The sequence below is a fragment of the Sus scrofa genome, chromosome 11, assembly GCF_054392235.1.
Source record: "Sus scrofa isolate SSC_HxYL_T2T_F1_AM1 chromosome 11, Sscrofa_HxYL_maternal_Yorkshire_Landrace_v2.0, whole genome shotgun sequence".
In the NCBI taxonomy this organism is placed as follows: domain Eukaryota; kingdom Metazoa; phylum Chordata; class Mammalia; order Artiodactyla; family Suidae; genus Sus; species Sus scrofa.
The window spans coordinates 16828286-16849459 of NC_139393.1; the positions used below are offsets into that span (position 1 = coordinate 16828286).

Consider the following 21174-nt stretch of genomic DNA (forward strand, 5'->3'; position numbering starts at 1 on the left):
GATCCATCTGGATCATCCCCACACCCTGCAGCACGGGGCACGCCGGATGGCAAGGTCCGCCCTGGAGAACGCCAAGGGCTTCGGGCTCTTCCATCTAAAACGTCTTGCCCGAGTGTTTCCTCAAAGGGGCGCTGAGCATGAGGGTTGGCAGCTAGTTCAAGAGCAGCCCTAACGCCCTTCGTGTTCACGCAGCAGTATGAGCCGAGCGCGCCCTGCACGAAGGCATCTGGGCGCAGGACTAACACGGGGTGGGAACCCTCTCCGCACAGATGAGTGACCGGACCGCGCAGCCCTCACGATGCCCCCGCCCCGTACATGAGAAACAGCCTTTCTCTCAACCAGGCTATTGATAAAAACTGGAAAGCAGACCGTTCAAAGTTATGTGTTACGGAGAGAACTAGAGTTCCTATACTTAGTTTTTTAACTGTTATTTATTCGCTTAAATTTCTAACTTGTAAAAATTTTAGATTTATGTTTTCTTGAGGTAACATCAGTTTATACCACAACTTTCCTGTGTGCACCATTATATTTCCACATCTGCATGCCTCCCATGTGCCTGGCATCCAAAATTCAGTTTCCATCTATCCCTTTCCAGGGATCCCCTTCCCCACCCACCTTCCCTGCCCCCGGTAACCACTACCCTGTCCTCACTGCATCACCGAATTTATTTTTATTTGGTTTGTTCCTTCATTTTGTTTGCTGGTTTTCGATATTCCACGTGAGTGAAATCATACTGTCTTTCTCTGTCTGACCTACTTTACTTAGCAGAGTTTCTATACTTTTTTTTTTTTTTTGTCTTTTTAGGGCTGCACCCACAGCATATGGAGGTTCCCAGGCCAGGGGTCGAATCGGAGCTACAGCCTCCGGCCTACGCCACAGCCACAGCAATGTGGGATCCGAGCCGCGTCTGCAACCTACACCACAGCTCACGGCAACACCAGATTCTTAACCCACTGAGCGAGGCCAGGGATCGAACCCGCAACCTCACGGATTTTAGTCGGGTTCGTTAACCACTGAGCCACGACGGGAACTCTGAGTTCCTATACTTTAGATTTTAGTCGGGTTCGTTAACCACTGAGCCATGACGGGAACTCTGAGTTCCTATACTTTAGAAGTTAGCTGAGTAAATGATAAAGTGGCCACACTGGTGTGAAAACTGAAGCGGCCCCACCACAGCCTCAGACTAGGCATAGGCCTTGCTGCCAAGCCAAGGCACACGGCCAGAAATACAAAATCAGCCATTTTATTTATTGAGTGTGCCTTTTGTTTGGAATTACCTTTGAGAAGCCAACTTCTGTTTTGCTTTGGGGGGAAATTCATAAACACTTTAGGAGCCAAAGTAAATTCCACCTGGCTGCCCCGGCAAGGACAGAATCCACAGAGGTTTCCCAACTGTCCAGCACACCCTCCCCCAGGCGAGACTCTGGCCCTCTCAGCCTCCTCTTCACCCCATCTTTGGCAGGTAAGCTCCTTTACCTCGTCTCCATACCCAAGGGGAAAGCTGACAGTCAAGGCCCAGACAGGACACCCAATACTGCAGAGCAAGAAAAACCTCAAACACCTGCCACCCTGGCTCCCGCTTGCGCTCTCTCTCCTCCGCTCCTTTGTCTGACCCCATGAATAGCAAACCTAGCTGGTAAAGTAAATCTAAAATAACTCAACCATGAAAAGAGAAATGCCAATGTTTTTCACATGTTTTGTTTTGTTTTTTTCTCTCTGTAGCGTGATACAAATGTGGTGGTTGAAATGCTATTAGAAGCTTCAGATAAATAATCACATTTATGGCTATAATTGAAACCTCAACTCTGTACCGGCAGGAAGGCCCCTCTCTGGTTTCCAAGGTCAGGCAGGTCCCAGTTGGGCAGGTTGTAACTTGATCCTGTCAAAGACTACTTTCCAGGATATACAGTCAAGAGAATTTTTTTTTCCTACTTTTTAGAGCCGCCCCCACAGCATATGGAAGTTCCTAGGCCAGGAGTCAAATAGGACCTACAGCTGCCAGCCTACACCAGAGCCACTCGGGATCCAAGCTGCATCTGCGACCTACACCACAGTTCATGGCCACACTGGATCCCCAACCGACAGAGCGAGGCCAGGGATTGAACCTGCGTCCTCATGATACTAGTCAGGCTCGTTATCGCTGAGCCACCATGGGAACTTCCAAGAGAATGTTATTTTTGAAAGAATATTTGGTAAGAAAGTGCTTCTCACTTGTCCAAAAAAAAATCAGCTTATAGGAAACTATAAAACAAGCCATCGAATTCCCTATAGACAGCAGAGTTTAAAACAGACATTCCTTGGGGACCCTTTGTGCCCATGACACTTAGTTCTCACATCGTAACACAGCACCCAGCAGGAATGGTCCTCACTTTAGGTCTGCTTTGCCCGCTGGACCAAGCACACGTGACGATGGAAATCACCTGCCATATTAAACGCTCTGCCCTTAGTACACTGCACAGTGTTTGGTACGGAAGAAGCATTTCACGTGTGTTGACTGTCCAAAGAATTAAAGAAAACAGGATGAATATGTCTCTCTGCTTTTCCTCCTCTCTTGCCCTCACTTTCCTCACACTGTTTCCAGCTCAACACCTCCGAGGTGCCAGTGGGACATGCATGACTCAGTCCTTTCCCTAAAGATGCCAGAGATCCCGGAGAAAAAGTGCGAAGACAGGAACTGAGGGGTGTACGATCAGGACGAGGCTGAGCCAGACACTTGCAGGGACAAGTAGCAGAAACCCACCTGCAGGAACTTAAGCACCAATGGGCACATCCAGTACGAGAGAGGGAGTCTCTTTGACCTCAGAGGCAGAAGCAGAGCCAGGCTTGGGGGTTAGGAGGACGAGCAAGAAAACCTGAAGGCATCCCTTGCTCCCGTTTCTCTCCCTCTGGAGCCAAAGTGGTCCTTCTGCTGTGATTCACACTTCTTTTTAAGTGGATCAGCTTGCACTGTTACTTTAATGCACAGAAATGCCTCAAGGCTGCTGCATTTCCGTGTTCCCAGGGACCAGTCTGGGTTGAGACTAGCCCTTCCTACTTCAAGCTCTAAATTCCTGGGAAAGTCAAACTGGCTCAAGGGCAAAGAGCCTTAACCAGGCACGTCTGGTTCTCCTGGATCCCTGCAGGGGGGGTGGGGGGGGAGCTTAGAAGAGAGTGGATGAGGACCGCCTCCGAGCAGTGGGTGGGTTTTTGATCATGAGGTGCCTGCCCCTCCTCTTTCTCTCACCTGCCACTCTGGAAGTTCCGCAGTCTTATCACACGCTGCCTTCAAGCTCGGCCTTCACAACACCTGCCTTCCCACCTAATGCCTTCTCCAGCCTTCCCTCCATGAAACTTCAAACACTTCTCAGCCGTAAAATGTTACTATCCTACCTAGAACATGACAAATACTATTAAAAAGGTATTTTTTTCAGTGTTTACTTATTTTATTTTGTTTTCTTTTCGTTTGTTGTTGGGTGTACCCAAGAGCATGCCGAAGTGCCTTGATCAGGGATTGAACCTGACCCAGCAACTTCAGCCACTATAGTGACAACACCAGATCCTTAACTCACTGAGCCACATGGGAATTCCAATGGCTGTTTATCTTAGGTTCGGTGACTTTATCTTTTTCCAACTTCATTGAAGAGTAATTTTCAAATAAAATGGTAAGATATTTAAAGTGTATGATGTGCTGTGTTGGTCCACACTGTGGAAGGGCCATCAAGTTAGCATCTCCATCACCTCGCATACTTAAAATTTTTTATTTGGTGAGAATATTTAAGTTATACTCTCTCAGCAAATTTTAACCATACGATACAGTGTTATCAGCTATAGTCACTATACGATGCACTAGATTCCCAGACCCTATTTATCCCATAACAGAACGTCTGCACCCTTTTACCAATCTCTCCCTATTTCTCCCACCTCTCTCCCATGGCAACCACTTTTCTATTCTATTTCTATGAATTCAACTTTTTTTTTTTTTTCCTTTTTAGAGTTGTACCTACAGCATATGGAAGTTCCCGGGCTAGGGGTGGAATTGGAGCTGCAGCTGCCCGCCTACACCACAGCCACAGCCACAGCCACAGCCACGCCACATCCTTAACCCACTGAGCAAGGCCAGGGATCGAACTAGCATCCTTATGGATACTAATCTGGTTAATACATTGAGCCACAGCAGGAACTTTAACTTTTTTTTAACGGTATTTTAATGGACAAAGTAAACCATATATTACACAGATGTTTTCTTCCAGGCTTGGAATATTATTTATTATGTACCACACACAATATGGTCTCATCTGCCTCGTGTCACAGCCTCCAAATACACCATGCTTTTCTACTTATTCTGTAACTAATACCATATAACTGTTATTTAAGGATAATATTGAGTAACCTCTTAGCAAAATACCTTCCAATAGAAAGAACTGCAAAAAAAAAAAAAAAAAAAAAAAAAAAAAAAAAACCTTTGGAAATTCAATACACGAACAAAATAAATTCGAACTGATATGAAAATGTAGCCTATTTCCTTATGCAATAAAATTCTGCTTCTTTCAAGTTAAACAAAACTTCAATTCTAGCTCAGAGATCAGTTCCTATGTTAGCCAAACGCACACAAGCACTAAGAACAGAAAAGCCAGTTTCCGACCACCTGTGTGCAAAGAGCATGGCCTTTTGTTCTTTCACCTCTCCATGCCAGATGGAACCACCCAACAAGGAAAGACTACAGAAATCATCGTGACCACACGTGCCTTGTTCACCTGCAATTCCTCGCACCTAGCTCCACGGCCTGTGTACAGTAGGTGCACAGTAAGTGTTTTATTGATTAGAATGTGTACTTACATCTGTGCATTTACAAATCAATACTACAGATGCATGAGGCTTTCCCCGTGTTCATATGAACATATGTAAGGAGATGAGTATATGCTGGAGAAATGTCAAAAGGCAATCTTGGGCGTTCCATCGTGGCTATGATAACAAACCCGACTGGTATCCATGAGGACATGGGTTCGATCCCTGGCCTCTCTCAGTGGGTTGAGGATCTGGTGATGCGGTGAGCTATGGTGTAGGTCACGGATGCAGCTCGGATCTGGCATTGCTGTGGCTGTGGTGTAGGCTGGAGGCTGCAGCTCCAATTCAACCCCTAGCCTGGAAACTTCCATGTTTCATGGGTATGGCCCTGAAGACAAAAATAAATAAATAAATAAAGGCAATCTACTCAAACTATAAAGGGCATTCAGATCACCTAAGGGTCTTATTAAAATGCAGATCTGAGCCAGCAGATCTGGAGAGGAACCCAACATCTGCATTTCTAGTAAGTTCTCAGGTGCCTCTAATGCTTCTGGTCCACACACTACATTTTAATAGGGAAGGAAGCCCTTCTTTTCTCCCTTTAGTAGAAGGCCACAGGCAAAACATGCAAATAGTTAGAAGGTCCTTCTCAGAGATCGAGCTCAGTCACTTAGGAAAATGTGTGATAATGTTCTTAGGGAAACTCATCTTTATGATCAGATTTAAGTCTTCACACAAGTACCTTGGGTCACTCGTGTAGACAGCTTAATAAACGATGAAAATGCAACGAGGGGCTTTGCTGTAGTCTCAGTTCTAGTCAAAGAGACCACGAGAGGCTGAGGCTAAAATGCGGAGGAGGGAGAGGGCGGATGAGCAACCGCTCAGGATCCTGTGTCTGCACGAGGTTCCTATCAGTTATCCACATCCATCTCAGCAAGACCCGCTGTGCACTGTCCCCAGCCCGCCTCCTCCCGCCCAGGTCGGCCTATCCTCTCTGCACAGCGATAGGCTTCTGGGGTCAACTCCACCTTGAAGGACTACAGAACTTGCCCATCTCGTTCTGCCAGATACTACGTCAAGTTTGATGAAAAAGACCATAGATAAGACGGGTTATACCACTTCCAATGAGAAAAAGAAAATCAATCAGAGAATCCCTTTCCCTTCCCATTAAGCCTTCAGCACTGCCAAGGCTGAAAAAGAAAGTTCACCCAAGGTCTCGGCTGTGCCAGGCTCTCTGCTGGAGGCATTGTGGGGAAGGGGTGAATGTAAGTACCCAGAGCTACAAGAAGTTTCTTCTTCGCTAATGCAGGGTGGGGCACTTGGCTCAACTTCGTGGTTGCCATCTACTCACTACAGTTCTAAAGACTTGCAAACTTCAAAGGTAAGTCTGAAAATCACAGAAATTCTTTACATCCTTAATAAGCTGTTCATAAACAGGCAAAACTGTGTTAAGTGATTACAGTACTCTTTGGCCAGAGGCATAAACTTAACCACATCTGCAATATAGCATGAACCTATTTTGGTTGCACACTGTGGCAGGTACTACTCAAACCAGGATACTTTTATGCAGGAGGCCCCAGGGCAAGTGAGCCCAAACAACCAACCTGGGGGATTTTTCTAGTGTCCATTTTAAATAAGATTTAAAGAAAGGGGAGGAGGGAACATGTTTAATAATACAACTGATAAAGAATTTAAGTAGTCATTTTACACTAAATATGGAATAGTTTACCCAAACTTCATTAATTTTCATGATAAAGCACTAGACTAAAAAGAAGTTTCCTATTTGGGAGAGCCAGCTCTCTCCTTGCAAAGGACCTTCTGCCACTGTAAGAATCTAAAAATCAATCATCTTTTTTCTTTGTTCTTTTTTAAAAAGCATATTCGAAAGATTTGCTTTTTACCAGTGCAAAGACATATTCCTCACACAGATTTTGGGGGAATGAGACTGACTTCTAATTAGAAGGTTTCAATCCAAAGCAAGTCCTTTTGAGAACCAAATGTCTGACACCAAAAGTCTTAAATCTGAATAAACGAAGTAACGATGATGCAAGAAAAAATTTACTTCACAAATGTAATCACTAGACAAAAAATTCTGAATTGTCTAAGAAAGAATTTTACAAAAAAGTTAAACAAAAAGTTGGAAAAGAGAAGGAGACTGCTGTAATCAGAGAGCCTATGTGCTTTAGTCCTCCCATTAATCTTATTCAGAAACTGTGAATATACAGTCAATTTCAAAACAATTTTCTTGTTTTATATATTGAGAGCTAAAATGATTAAAAAAAAAATTTTTTTTTTGGACTTTTTGCCTTTTCTAGGGCCGCTCCTGCGGCATATGGAGGTTCCCAGGCTGGGGTCCAATCAGAGCTGCAGCTGCTGGCTACACCACAGCCACAGTAACACGGGATCCGAGCCGCATCTGCGACCTACACCACAGCTCACGGCAACACCGGATCCTTAACCCACTGAGCGAGGCCAGGGATCGAACCTGCAACCTCACGGTTCCTAGTCGGATTTGTTAACCACTGTGCCATGACGGGAACTCCTAAAATGATTTAAGATGGCACTTTCCATTATAGGGGCAATGCCAACCTCAGGATCTCTACTCAAGAAAATACAGAGAAGGCAAGCTGGGAAGGAAGGGCAGTTGAGGTCGATGTCTGATTTGTAAACACAGAGATCCAGATACTTACAAGGCATTACATGGTATATGCTTGGCCAATACTGTCCACTGTCTCTCTTTAACCACACACGAACAGTCCTGCAACAAGAAAAAATATGTGTGTCAAATCACGGTGTATTTAGTCTTGGGAAAATGCTGATAGACAGAAACCAAACTTCTTAATTACAGGTACAGTGGACCCTTGGACAACACGGGTTTAAATGACAGGGGTCCACTTACCCTGCATATTTTCTTTTCATTAACTACATACTAGAGGACTATGTCCTCCACCAACGGTTCCATCTGTAGATGCAGAACAGGTACAGAGGGCAGGGTCTAAAGTTATGTGCAGACTTTATACTGCAGAGAGGGTCACTCCCCCTAAACCTTGTGCTGTTCAAGGGTCAATTGTGTGTGTGTGTGTGTAACATAATTATATAATATACATTACATAAAATATGCATGTGTTTGTGTTTTTAACTATACATATTTGTTTATTCATTTATGTACGTGCACACTGCTTATGCCTCTCTAAACATCCTACATTCCTTAAATTTAAGGCTGTATAGATTTAAAATTATACGACTTTTGGAGTTCCCGTCGTGGCGCAGTGGTTAACAAATCCGACTAGGAACCGTGAGGTTGCAGGTTCGATCCCTGCCCTTGCTCAGTGGGTTAACGATCCAGCGTTGCTGTGAGCTGTGGTGTAGGTTGCAGACGCGGCTCGGATCCCGCGTTGCTGTGGCTCTGGCGTAGGCCGGTGGCTACAGCTCCGATTCGACCCCTAGCCTGGGAACCTCCATATGCCGCGGGAGCGGCCCAAGAAATAGCAACAATAACAACAACAACAACAAAGACAAAAGACAAAAATAAAATAAAATAAATAAAATGATACGACTTTTTATAAATTAAATATTTGAGGATAATTAAATTTTCCCTTCATCTATGTTTATATACATGCATGTGGTAGTGTTTGCAAAGTATTTTGGCTGTTGTTTTGCTTCTCGGAGTATATGGCCTTTGTCCTTGTCTGCTGGAAGCACGTCTCCCTGGGGAGTAATCAGGATTTACCAGCAGAGGAAGAGAAAACGAAGCAACACGCAACATCTGACAGCACTCAAATGGATTACATAGTAAGTCCACAGACTTACAAGCCAGGTCATGGTCTTGAGAGAGGGTTTTTCCAAACATGGTCCAGGGATGGTGAACTCTGAGATTCAGACTGCTGAGCTACAGGGCTGGCCATGGAACTCACCACAAAGGAACAGGGTGATCCTGCAACAAAGGCGGTGGGTGAAGTTCCAGGCCAGCAGGCCAGACAGAGACATGGCAGCCATCCAGGAGGGCTCAGAGGAGAGAGGCCACAGAGAGAACGCCGCTGGGATCTGACCAACCAGAAAGGGCCTACCAGGAGTTATACCAGCCACGGTGTCATCGGCACTTCACAAAGGCAAACACGGCTAAGAGGTAATGGGACACTGCCCAGAGAGCTGAGGAAGCAGCAAGCATCACACCAAGGGAAACAAGCAGTTGCCCGCTGCTGCCAGGAGAGCACAGACACCACACCCTTGAACCATCCCAGGGTAAAAAGCAGACACTGAGCATCTTTATCTCAGAGAGAGCAGGACACTCCCTAAATTAAGTCATCATAGTAGGCTAAGTTTTAAATTGTATTGGATTTCTTCCCCAGTTCATCAGTGGATCTCCCAGTCACATGAGGAAGAAAAAGGCTAAATACAAATGTAATAAAGAAAGGCCATTTTCTCTGCACAGCCATAAGATACAGTATAGCAATATACAGGGATACCATTACATGCATGTACAGGTAAAAATCCCATCTTTTTGGTCAACTATTCTAATTTGTGAGATGGACAGGTATAAGGGAAAATAATTCTTAAGAAATATTTCAATTCACACACTGTTTATATACGTATCAGTCTTCCTTAAATTCTTTTTACAATATATGCCAGTACAACATTTTAATATGGAGATTATTATCTCAGCAAGAATAAATACAGAAGTGATATCATGGAAAATGGCAGAGTAGGAAGCTCCAAGAATCGGATTTTGGACCAAATCAACTATTGAGCTGGGAAGAGCGGTCAGAATCACTGTTTCAGAATTCTGAAGTCTAGTTAGACACTCGAAGCATCCATGGGAATGCCTGATGAAGTCGAAGTCAGCGAATTTCATTTTACTTGCATGCCCCAACCCTGTAGCAGGCAGCTGTGGGGGTGGTATCCCATGGTCACAGAGTGGCTTGCTGGTACCTGTCCTCCAAAATACTAGGATGTGTGTTTTGATTTGCTTGCCAGTTCACTGAGAGACTAGAGAGACTGGCCGGTGTTTCAGTCGCCTAGGTCTGAAAGGCTTCCTGGAAAATATACACCAAAAGAATTTAAACAGAAGGAAGACTCCTTTCTCCTTTATGAAATTTGGGAATTAAAAGAAATCTCTGGTTGACCTGAGAGATAAAAGAACAAAAACATCAATGATCATATGATCATATGCAACAAGAAATACTCTTTGCAGGAAGAGTTTGGAAAAGTCACCAAAGAGACAACTACAGCATATGACAAGTAACAACAGCAATCTTTAGAGAGGAGGGAGAATGTGATTTTCAGTCAGTTACCACAATATAATATTTAAAATCTCTAGCTCTCAATGAAAAATTGCAAAATATACAAAGAAACATGAAATGGCCATTCATAGCAAAAAAAGAAAGTGACAGTAACCACTGATAAAGCAGCCCAAATACTGACTGGCCTTACTAGACAAAGACTTTAGTCAACTATGAAAACATGCTCAAAGAACTAAGGGGAACTGGAGACAAAGAACTAAAGGAAATCAAGAGAAGGATGTATGAACAAGCAGGAAATATGAACAAAGAGACGGAAATCAAATTATATAAGGAAATTCTGGAGCTGAAAAGTACAACACTGAAGTGAAAAATTTACTAGAGGGTCAATCACAGGTGTGAGAAGACAGAAGAATCAGCGAACTTCAAGATAAGACACCTGACATTACCTAGTCTGAGGAAAAGCAAGAAAAAGAATGAAGAAAACTAAACAGGATCAATACAGACTTTTCCTGGAGTTGAGGCAATCATCTCTGATCATGAGACAAACAAGCTCGAGACAAAGTGCCAGAGATGAAGACCAGAAAAGACCCTGTGGCCTCAACAGTAGCACTGACCCACCAACCCTTTAGAAGAACTTCAGACTGGTTTGTGAGATGACTCAATTTATTTTTACCTTGAGCTACTGTTAGGTGGATTTTATCACCAGGATCTGAATACATGTTAACTGACAGAGGTTTTGGGTTTAGCTAACTGCCTGGACGATGCTGTCATTCACTGAGACGGGGATGCTGGACCAGATTTAGAGTCAGTATCATGAGTTCACTCTGGAGATTTGAGTCCGATCTTTGAGTTAGCCCAGCATTCCTAATTAGTGAACAAAAGACAAGTATAATTAAAACCGATCACACAAGTGACTATAAAGATTAAAGGTAAAGTTCTTGACACAGTGCTTGGCACAGAGCACGAGCACTAGATAATTGCCAACAATTAGTACTGTTGTCATTGATCATCACTATTGTTTAAAAACTCATCAAGGGAGTTTCCATCATGGCTCAGTGGAATCTGCCTAGGAACCATGAGTTGCAGGTTCAATCCCTAGCCTCGATCAGTGGGTTAAGGATCTGGTATTGCTCTGAGCTGTGGTGTAGTTCACAGACGTGGCTTGGATCCCATATTGCTGTGCCTGTGGTGTAGGCCAGCAGCTACAGCTCCACCTGGACCCCTAGCGTGGGGACCTCCATATGCCTCGGGTGTGGCCCTAAAAAGACCAAAAAAAAAAAAAAAAACAAAAAAAACCCCACAAAAAACCCTCATGACTCAACCACAGCGTGGGAGAGTTCCTGTGCCCAACAAACTGAAACATCGGTGTACTGAGCACAGAAAGGTCTATTGGCGGGCCAGGCAAGGAGATGGCTGGCTCATCTGCCCCACCCCCCCAAAAAAGCCCAAACTCCCCTGAAACAAAACTGTAAAGCATTTTTAAAAGCCAGGTAGTGGGGATGGAGCCACGGGGTAAGTAATCAGCTTATGCACAATTCTCTGATTGGCTGAAGGTGAGGGGTTAACAGAATCAATCCTTACGCTCCAGGAAGCCTGGGGGCTATATGCCTAAGGTCACCAAGTAGTTATCTTCCTTTTGGTGTGGGGAAGGGATTGGGGCGGGGCTATTTTCACATTTGCAAACACCTCAAGAAGTTTGGGGAAGCGACTACCCCTTAAAGGCCCCATGGGGTCCTGCTAGGTTACAAATTCAAGATTCCAAAACTTCTCGGCTTTGCCAACATATTGAACATCTTGTTTTTCTTCTTTGTTTGGCTGCACCTGTGGCATATGGACATTCCTGAGCCAGGGATGAATCTGAGCTGCAGCTGCAACATAAGCCACAGATGCAGCAAAACCATATCCTTAACTTGCTATGCCACAGTGGGAACTTGGAAACCTTTTTTTTTTTTTTTTTTTGGTCTTTTTGGGGCTGCACCTGCGGCATATGGAGGTTCCCAGGCTAGGAGTTGAATTGCAGCTGCAGCTGCTGCCCTACACGGCAGCCACAGCAATTCCAGATCTGAGCCACATCTGTGATCTACACCACAGCTCATGGCAATGTTGGATCCTTAACCCACCGATCAAGGCCAGGGATAGAACCCACATTCTCGTAGATACTAGTCGGATTAGTTACCGCTGAACCACAGAGGGAACTCCACTCTTGAATATCTTAATCCTTGATATAAGGGATTTTACACTCTACAAAGGTGCCTTATAAATTGTTTATCCATTCCTGGAGCGTTTCTTTGCCATGTACTGAACATGTGCTAAGTGCCATGCTTTGTGCAGGAGCTCTCTATGGACAGACAAGGAAACATCGTGACAACGACACCTGATAAGAGCTGCAGGCTATTTTAGATTGATTTAAGGCCACGCAGGAAAGGTATATGGTTCAGGAAGTGCTGACTCTGGAGCAATAATATCTGTTATTTATTTCTTTCATGGCACTGGCCAGAATCTTTTATTTGATCCACCTACTTGTAAGTGTGTTTATTATCTTGTCAAGGAGCCAAAATAGAGTCAGCTCGCCCACCTGCAGTAAAACCAATCTACTGACCCGTAGCGTTTATTCCAAGGCGCCATACAAGGAGTCTGGGCGAGCCAGTGCCCCAAACGCTAGAACTTCCAGATGGGTTTCAGGATAGTGTTTTTAAGGGCCAGAGAAGGGGGAAGATCGCCAGATAGGGCCCAATTCTCTGATTGGTTGATGGTGAGGCAACAGGGTGGTGTCACGGGGGCAACCAAGATCCTCAGGCTCCTATAGGCCTGGGGCTGTGTGCTCACGGTCATCAAAGAGTTAACATCCTCCATCTGGTGGGGGCTCACGTCTGCGAGTCAACTCAGAAAAGGTGCCTCAGATACTCTTACCTCCATATACCTCCATGCTTCAGAGACGAGCTAAAGCAGAGGATACAGGGGAGAGGCTGGTTCCAACAGGCCCCACAGGGTCCTGCACTAGCCAACAAGCATGAGGATTCTTTTCTTGCTCACTACTTTCTATCCAGAGCACACGAGGGCATGGATATGGTAAATATATGATAAATATTTGGTGGATGGAGAAAAGCAGGGAGGAAGAAATTTTCCTCTACCCTTCTAGGTTCTTCTGGCAGGTCTAAGAATTAAATTGACCTGAGACAGATTAGCAGAAGAAAAGCAAACAAAAGCTTAATAACATGTACACAAGGGAGAGACCCAGGAAAACTCTCCAAAAAGGCTAGAGCCCTCATCCTAGACACCCTCCTTGGCCAAAGACAAAAGAGGAAGTGGAGGGTGGGAGAGTTGGCCAGGCTGAGTTGCCAGGAAGAGCACAGTAAACAGGGGTAGGCTTGTGATGCAGACTGCAGTCCCTGCCTTCTCCAAGGATGAGCGTTTCCAGAGAGGTGGTCCCCTCCTCCTCCCTCTTCCCAGGGAGAGGCGCTTGTAAGTGGAGATTTCCCTCACAAAGGTATTTCTTACAGGAAGGTAACTCCTACCAGATTTTCAGTTTTTCCCCTGTCTACTGTTTCCTTAGGAAATAACCAGCTTAACACTAAAATGCCAGGAATTCCCTTTGCGGCTCAGTGGTAACAAATCCCACTAGTATCCATGAGGATGCAGGTTCGATCCCTGGCCTCGCTCAGTGGGTTAAGGATCTGGCATTGCTGTGAGCTGGGGTGTAGGCTGCAGATGCGGCTTGGATCCTGCGTTGCTGTGGCTGTGGTGTAGACCCCTAGCCTGGGAACTTCCACATGCCACACATGTGGCCCTAAAAAGCAAATAATAATAATAATATGCCAAAGAGACATACTTTGGGGAGGCAAATACTGCTCCCTTAGAAAGTATTAGGCTGAGGCGGCAAAGACTGCTGCTTGTCTACACCAGATTCACCAAATTCACAGCTCTTCTTCCTCAGCGGCATTTATACTGATCTGAGAGAGGTGGGCAAGGCACAAAGGCTGGTGGGCAGAAGACAAGACTTCAGGCTAGACCACATGCTTCGCAGAGTGTATGCGCTAGAGATGCTATGATAAACGAACAAAGAAGAAGTCTACTGGGCTTTCCAGGGAACGGTTTAGCCCAAAGAGTCCCCACCATGGCTTCCAACAAGCCCACAGGGTAGGTAGGATGGTTAATGTGACCTTACAGATGAGGCTTCTGAAGCACAGAGGCCAGGCCGCACCCGGCCACAGTGTGAGGCCTGAGGCCGTGTGCACTTCCTCAGCCACGACACCCCGCAGAACTGCTCCCTGATACGGCAGGTGAGGAAGGGAGGAAAATACGGTGAGTTTCATTTCATCGCACTGGGTTTAAAATGACGACAGATCATCTAAGCAGCTTGTCACAGGAGGGTTAGATAAAGGCAGCACTGCGCTTTGGGCACCAAGCTTGTCCCACTCTCATACCGTTAGCTGAACCCATGGTCTTCCAGATGCATGAGTTACTTTTAAATATATTTTAAAAACATGGTGTGTACATACACATATGTATGTGTTCGTAAATGCATATATGAACGCATACACTTTTTTTAAAAAGAAAAGTGTTCCTAAAAATCCTGGTTTAAAAGAACACATATCAACACACTTAGTAGAGATTTGTTTCAAGATTTTTTTTTAAATAGGTAGCAGGATAATATTAGTTTTAATTTTAATAATAGTACCACACATTTCTACAGCAATAACAGCCTCCAAAACACCGTGCGTACACATTTAATGCTCACAAACCCCTATGAAATAGAAACCATCCTTTAGAGATGAAAATGCAAGGCCCAGAGAGCTTAAGCGATGTGTCAGGAACTAGTGAGTGGATGCAGTTATTTTAGATTCCGTGCTCTCTTCACTAAATATACTGCTTTCCTTACACCAACATGTATCTGGTAATTGATATACTTAACAATCTAGAAATAAAATGCTGGGAGTTCCTGCTGTGGCAGCATAGGTTGAAGATCCTTAACCCACTGATTGAGGCCAGGGATAGAACCCACATCCTCACAGATACTAGTCGGGTTTGTTTCCATTAAGCCACAATGGGAACTCTGAAAAAATATAAAACATTTTCCAAAAAATGCTATGAAAGTATCTGTTCTCTTATATTCTTACATTCTCTTATATTCACAGGTGTAATAGCAGTTTAAAAAAAAAAATACTGCATCCTAGAGCTCAAAAGCACATTTTGAATGGCTAAGAATGTCTTAGATAAATGTAAATTCCACTATGAAAAGAAAAGTTGGTACTCATTTCCCCACAAATTATATTTTAAAAGCCCCACAACAAGCTTTTTATAGTAAGTGAAAACTTTTTTTTTTTTTTTTTTTTTTTTTTGGGCTGCACTCATGGCATGAGGAAGTTCCTGGGCCAGGGATTGAACCTGCACCACAGCTGTAACCCAAGCCACAGCACTGACTACGCCGAGTCCCTTAACCACTAGGCTACAAGGGAACAGTAAGTAAAAACTTTCTTCCTAGGGGAAAAAAAAAAAAAGAGAGAGAAAAAAAACAGCTGTGATTAGAGTCGGCGTTAAGCCAGCAGAGGTCAGTGTATTGGAGAAGAAAAAAAGCATGACGGTGCTGAAATGTACACACAGAACCCGGCGCAGCGCTGCACTGCCCAGCTTGCCACCTCCTGTTTGCCTTTCCCCCTGCCTTTTCCTCTCCCCCAAGTTCTTAAGCATCAGGCAGAAGCCGACACAGGGGAGAGGCAATGCTCATCTTAAAATCAGTAAGACAAGGGGCCTCCAGGGGGCCTCAGTCAGTCCAGCAGCTGAGCTACTTTGAAAATAGCATAGTCTTATCTATGTCAGACATAGCTGACCACATTTCAGCAAATAAAAATTACACTTAAATATTAGCCTTAAATATTACTCCTTATGCCTAAAAAAGTGCTTTTAAGGTTAAAATAGATGTTAGATAAACTGCAGCATTTATCAAAACTCCCCTATCATCAGAGTTGGTTGGCTCCTTAACTGAGTTTGAAGTACAGCCAGAGGAAACCACATTTTATCATACTCGGCATCTGCCATGGGGCCAAACCCCACACCAGCTCCTAAACCGCTGTTCATCATTTATGATATATCAAAAGGATCGGTCCAAAATTCCTCCCTCCAGTTCTCTGATTAGACCTGCACAGCAGCCTCGTGCAGAAGGGCAGCAGCCCAGCTGCCCGAGAAATCTCAACACCGTGTGAGTGAGACAATGGAAGGAACTAGAAGTCCTTCATTTTACAGCTCCAGCATCCATTAGCCCTCTAAAGAAAAGAAAGGGAGTGGTGTTCCGTGCGGCCTCCCAGCCCACCCAAGACCCTCCAAAGAACCCAAGCCAGCGCCTGTCTAGGCTGCACCCGTAACCAGGACACGTGTGTCCTCCGCACAGGCAGCCTTCAGCCCAGCAGCCAACAGGGTCGCACAGAGGGGTCAATCAAGACGAGGAGCCAGACATGCCCTTTACGAGATCCCCCAAATTTTCATTGGTGTGACTCCCTTGTTTGGACCTGTGCTGAGACACACAGTGGCCGTACAGTTTAGTTAGACACAGCTGCTGAACTGCGTGTGCATGTGAGTCAGTGCATGGACACACTCATTTACACATATGGCCGAGCACCACACCAGGTCCACCCTCCCACAACCGCTCCAGGAACATACCCTGTGTTCTGGATTCCATCCTTAAGTCCATTCATACCAGCGGAAACTGGAACAACTTGGATTTTCGAAGCCTCTTAAAAATCTAGAAGTTAGGAACTCTGCCCCAAATCCCCACAAGGGCTTATGCATTCAATCACTGACTTGATCATTAATTCATTCAACAAACATTTACTAAACACCTACTGGGTACTAGTACGTGATAGGCACAAAAACAAAAAGCCATCTCGGCAAGGTAAGATCTACGTGAGGGAGAAGCCCACGCTGCTGCAGGAACCCCAGAGAGCATCTCACTCGGCCGATGGAGCCGGGTAAGGCGATGGCGGAGCAAACTTCCCAGAGATGATGCTGTTGGAAACGCAGGATGAGGGCGCATGTGCCAGAGGACAGGGTGAGAGGGTGGGGCACGTTCCTGGGAGGAGGTGGGGAGCAGGAGGCAGCAGCAGGGGGCGAGGGGGCAGCAATGAGAAAGCGGCCTGGACAAAGACGCAGGCAGGAGGCCACTGAGGGCTTCACGTGTCCCGCCAAAGAGTCTGGGTTTTACAGAGGATGACGGCTGCTGGAGGATAAGCAGCCGGTCATAGCATCCTAGTATTTTTGTGTGTTTGAGGGAAGCCTGGAAGAAGCCTGGTTACCCTGAAGTAACCAGTTAGAAGGATGTGGGCACTAAACCAGGCAAAATAGGATGAGGCCCCAGAAGAGAGAAGAGGCCAAATTTCTGAGCATTTAGGAAGGAGAAGCCTGGTGCACAGGAACAGTGGTGCCATTCATCAATACGCGATTTTTGTGGAAGGCACTAGTGACTTCGTCTTGAACGTGCTGCACTTGGAGACTGAATTAGGGCTGTCGAGGAGGGAACCAACTGCCTGCCTGCTTGGACTCCAAGGGCAAGACCTACCCGAAAACTAAGATCTGGGAGTCACCAGCACATAAGCAAGAGACTGAAGTCACTGGTGAAGAAGGAAAGAGAGCTAAAGACAAACCCCTGAATAAGACCAAAAGTTAGGGGGTGTAGAACGGAAAAGATCTGCGAAGACCTTAGTATGGGCCACCAGGGAAGCAGAAGAAAAACCCTTTACTTCGCAGCCCCAGCACATGTCCTCATTTTGGGTACAGAAAATTAAGGTCACCATAAACATACCTAAGAACGGAACCAAATTCACAGTGAGAACGTGCCCACAATAAAAAAAACTATCTATATAGGTCACTTTTCTGAGGGAAGAGGGAAGACTGGGGGTGGTAACAAACAGGAGACCACAGGTTGCTAAGCTACTGAGTAAAATAAGACGGGGCGTCTACTCATGTCGAAATCCAGGCTTTTAAAAATGTGCCCTAGAATGATGCAACCTTCATTAGTTACCATAGCGATGAGCTTCATTTCCCAGGGGACAATTGTTATTTTTGCCACCACTGAAGGAACTTGGGGGGAGGTGGGAGGGGAGAGTGAATCCCACTGTGATGTGAAGACCCTGGATTTGCAAGGAATACTTTTCTAATAGACGGCACATGACAATCTCAATTCGAACGCAAGTCAGTTCCTGGCAATCTACAAACTAAGAAAAACTTTTGAGCAAGGGGATGTCCGTCAAAGTCTTTTTGTAGTTTTTACAGCTTTCAAGGGAAAAAAAAAAAGTGCCTCTAGTACAGAGAATATTGTGGAAATTCCTAGATACCAGAGTTGATTTTCGTCTATGATTCTCTGTAGTAAGAACGACGAGATTCTCGTTATATGCAGTCAGATCACATGTAGTAAATAAACGAAACCCAATCTTCTGCAAAACGCTGTATCTCTGTCTTGAGAGTTTTTCCAGGCAAAGACAGAGGCTGCAGTGTGGTGTGAAGGAAGGCGGCTGGGGTGTCAGAGCCGGGGGCTCAAGCTGGGAGCTCTCCAGCTCCGAGACCACACTGCCAAGCAGCTCAGTTCCAAATGCGAACCACCTCACCACACTGGACCTAAACAACGCTGCTGAACCACACACACCTGGATTTCTTTTCCCACGGCTGCAGCAAGCTAGCACACACAAACACCTGGATTTTATTCTCCATAGCTGTAGCAACCTAGCAACTGGTGGCTGGAGAACAGGTGTGGTTGTTTTACATTTCAGCACCTTGAGCTCTGAATGGTATCCCTGCTCTAAAACAAAAACGTTCTTTTGGTCATTTGCAGGCCTGTGCTTCATCAAGGGTACTTATTACAGCCATTCTCCCACAACATTTTAAACAGCTGGGTCGTTTCTCTCCAACTAAGGTCGTGAAAGGCCTTTACAATTAAGGATTGCCAAAAAATCACAATCCAGTGGCAATACCTTGTTCTTTAAAATTCTAATGATAGCCATCACTATTAAGTGCCTGCTGTATGCCAGGTATTTTGCACACAGTATATTTTTTAAATTTTATTATAGTTGATTTACAGCAAAGTTATACATATATACAGTTACACACACACACATTCTTTTTGGTATTCTCTTCCATCGTGGCCTATCCCAAGAGCCTGGATCTAGTTCCCTGTGCTATACGGTAGGACCTAGTTGCTTGTCCTTTCTAAACGTAATAGTTTGCATCTATGAATCCCAAACTCCCCATCCATCCCTCTCCCTTGCCCCTCCCCCTTGACAACCACAGGTCTGTTCTCTATGTGAGTCTGCTTCTGTTTCGTAGATAAGTTCACTTGTGCCACGTTTTAGATTCCACGTATTAGTGATATCATAAGGTATTTGTCTTTCTCTTTATAACTTGCTTCACTTAGTATGAGAAGCTCTAGTTGCATCCACGTTGCTGTGAATGGCATTTTGTTCTTCTTATGGCTAATATTCCATTCTATATATTCCCCTGTGGTATATATGTACCACATCTTTTTTATCCATTCATCTGTTGATAGAAATTTAGGTTGTTTCCATGTTTTGGCTACTACGAACAGTGCTGCTATAAACATAGGGGTTCACTATCTTTTTGAATTATAGTTTTGTCTGGATATATGCCCAGGAGTGGGACTGCTGGATCATATGGGAGTTCTATGTTTAGTTTTCTGAGGAACCTCCATACTGTTTTCCACAGCCATTGCACCAATTTACACTCCCAACAAGAGTGTGGGAGGGCTCCCTTTTCTCCACACCCTCTCCAGCATTTGTTGTTTGTAGACTTTTTAATGATGGCCATTCTGACCGGTGTGAGGTGGTATCTTGTAGTTTTGATTTGCATTTCTCTAATAATGAGTGAGGTTGAGCATCTTTTCATGCGCCTACTGGCCATCCATATGTCTTCTTTGGAGAAATGTCTATTTAGGTCTCCTGCCCATTTTTCGACTGGGTTGTTTGTTTTCTTATTGTTGAGTTGTATAATTCATTGCTTTTTTATAATGTATAAAATGAAGTCACAAAACGAGATTAAATGGACCTAGATGCCAGGTGAGAGAGTACGAACACATATAGAATATATGGACTTGTTATCTTTATCAATCAGGAGTGAAAGCCTTGAGAGAAAGAAGCAACCTACCCCAGGCCTTAATTCTGAGCAATTTTATTACTAAAACACACTATTCGATGTCTGCAAATAGTTTCGTTGCATCCTAGATTTGTTTGGCATATTTTGTTTTCTTGCTAATTTCTCTTAGTAGCTAATGTTTAAGCACAGCCTTCATGCCCGGCATAGTTGCAGGTTTTAGTGACTGCAGACTCCTTTCCCTCCAACAGCGGTCACTGGGTATCTGCTCCCCCATGTTAATACAACACCCCTACAAGCCTTCAGGGCCCCTGGGCAAAAGCAAGCTCCAGGACCACACCCTATCTTAACAGCGTTAGGACAGTCACGCTAGCTATCAGTGCTATCTGTTAGCAAGCCCCTCTCCCCAAGGGACAATACATTCCTCGAAAACCTCAAAATTCTTACCTTTGAGTGTTTTTATCTTTGACTTTCTTAATACCTACAGTACTTTTATTTTGAGTACATATAATACTGACCATAAGAAAGATGCTTGAAAAAGGTCATAAAAATACATGAAGGGGAAATAAAAAAAAAGATTAAAGCATGAACACATCCCCAGTGCAGTGGTGGAGAGCAGCTCAGAGGGAGGCATCGGGAATGCACGAGAGGTCAGGCAGCTGGAAGTTCCCGGGGATTAGCCTCAGCAACACCCTCTGTATCTCAGCCAGAGTCCCTCACAGGCCAGAGGGACGTCAAGACAAGCCTTGAGCTGTCAGTCTGAGCAGGTCAATAGTATGACGGGCTTCATCAATATCGCCCATTAGGAGGGATACAGATGGAATCACCAGAGGAAGAACACAGATAGCAACGTTGCTCTTGGCTCTGCAGGCAGTGGGAGGGCAGAGTCTGCGTCATCCTCCTCACCTCGACGTCCCCCACAGCCAGCTACAGAGGCTGGCATGCGACAGATGCTCAACAGGGACTTCATCAAACAGTAACCTCAACGAGCAGTGATTCAGAGATGCCCCGGGCTGCCTCTGCTCTGCACCTACAGATGCATGAACTACTCGCTTCCAAGGCAGCCACATGTAGCAAAATG

At 44.9% G+C, this 21174-nt stretch overlaps 1 protein-coding gene and 1 long non-coding RNA gene across 9 annotated transcripts in view; both read right to left on the reverse strand.

Moving 5' to 3' along the window:
* WDFY2 (WD repeat and FYVE domain containing 2) overlaps window positions 1-21174 on the reverse strand; it is a 179934-nt gene that overhangs the window by 94125 nt on the left and 64635 nt on the right. For all 8 annotated transcript variants that reach the window (XR_014819399.1, XM_084981697.1, XM_084981698.1 and 5 more), the window contains exon 2: window positions 7455-7522. Coding sequence is in view for 4 of the 8 variants with exons in the window: in XM_021065301.2 (XP_020920960.1) it covers window positions 7455-7522 (68 nt within the window). In the remaining 4 variants the exon portion in view is untranslated. The remainder of the gene's footprint in view (window positions 1-7454; window positions 7523-21174) is intronic.
* On the reverse strand, window positions 664-4435 carry LOC146398558 (uncharacterized). Its single transcript, XR_014819449.1, has 2 exons — window positions 1076-4435; window positions 664-1013 (listed from the first exon to the last, which is right to left on the reverse strand). It is a non-coding gene; the product is annotated as an uncharacterized LOC146398558 (long non-coding RNA).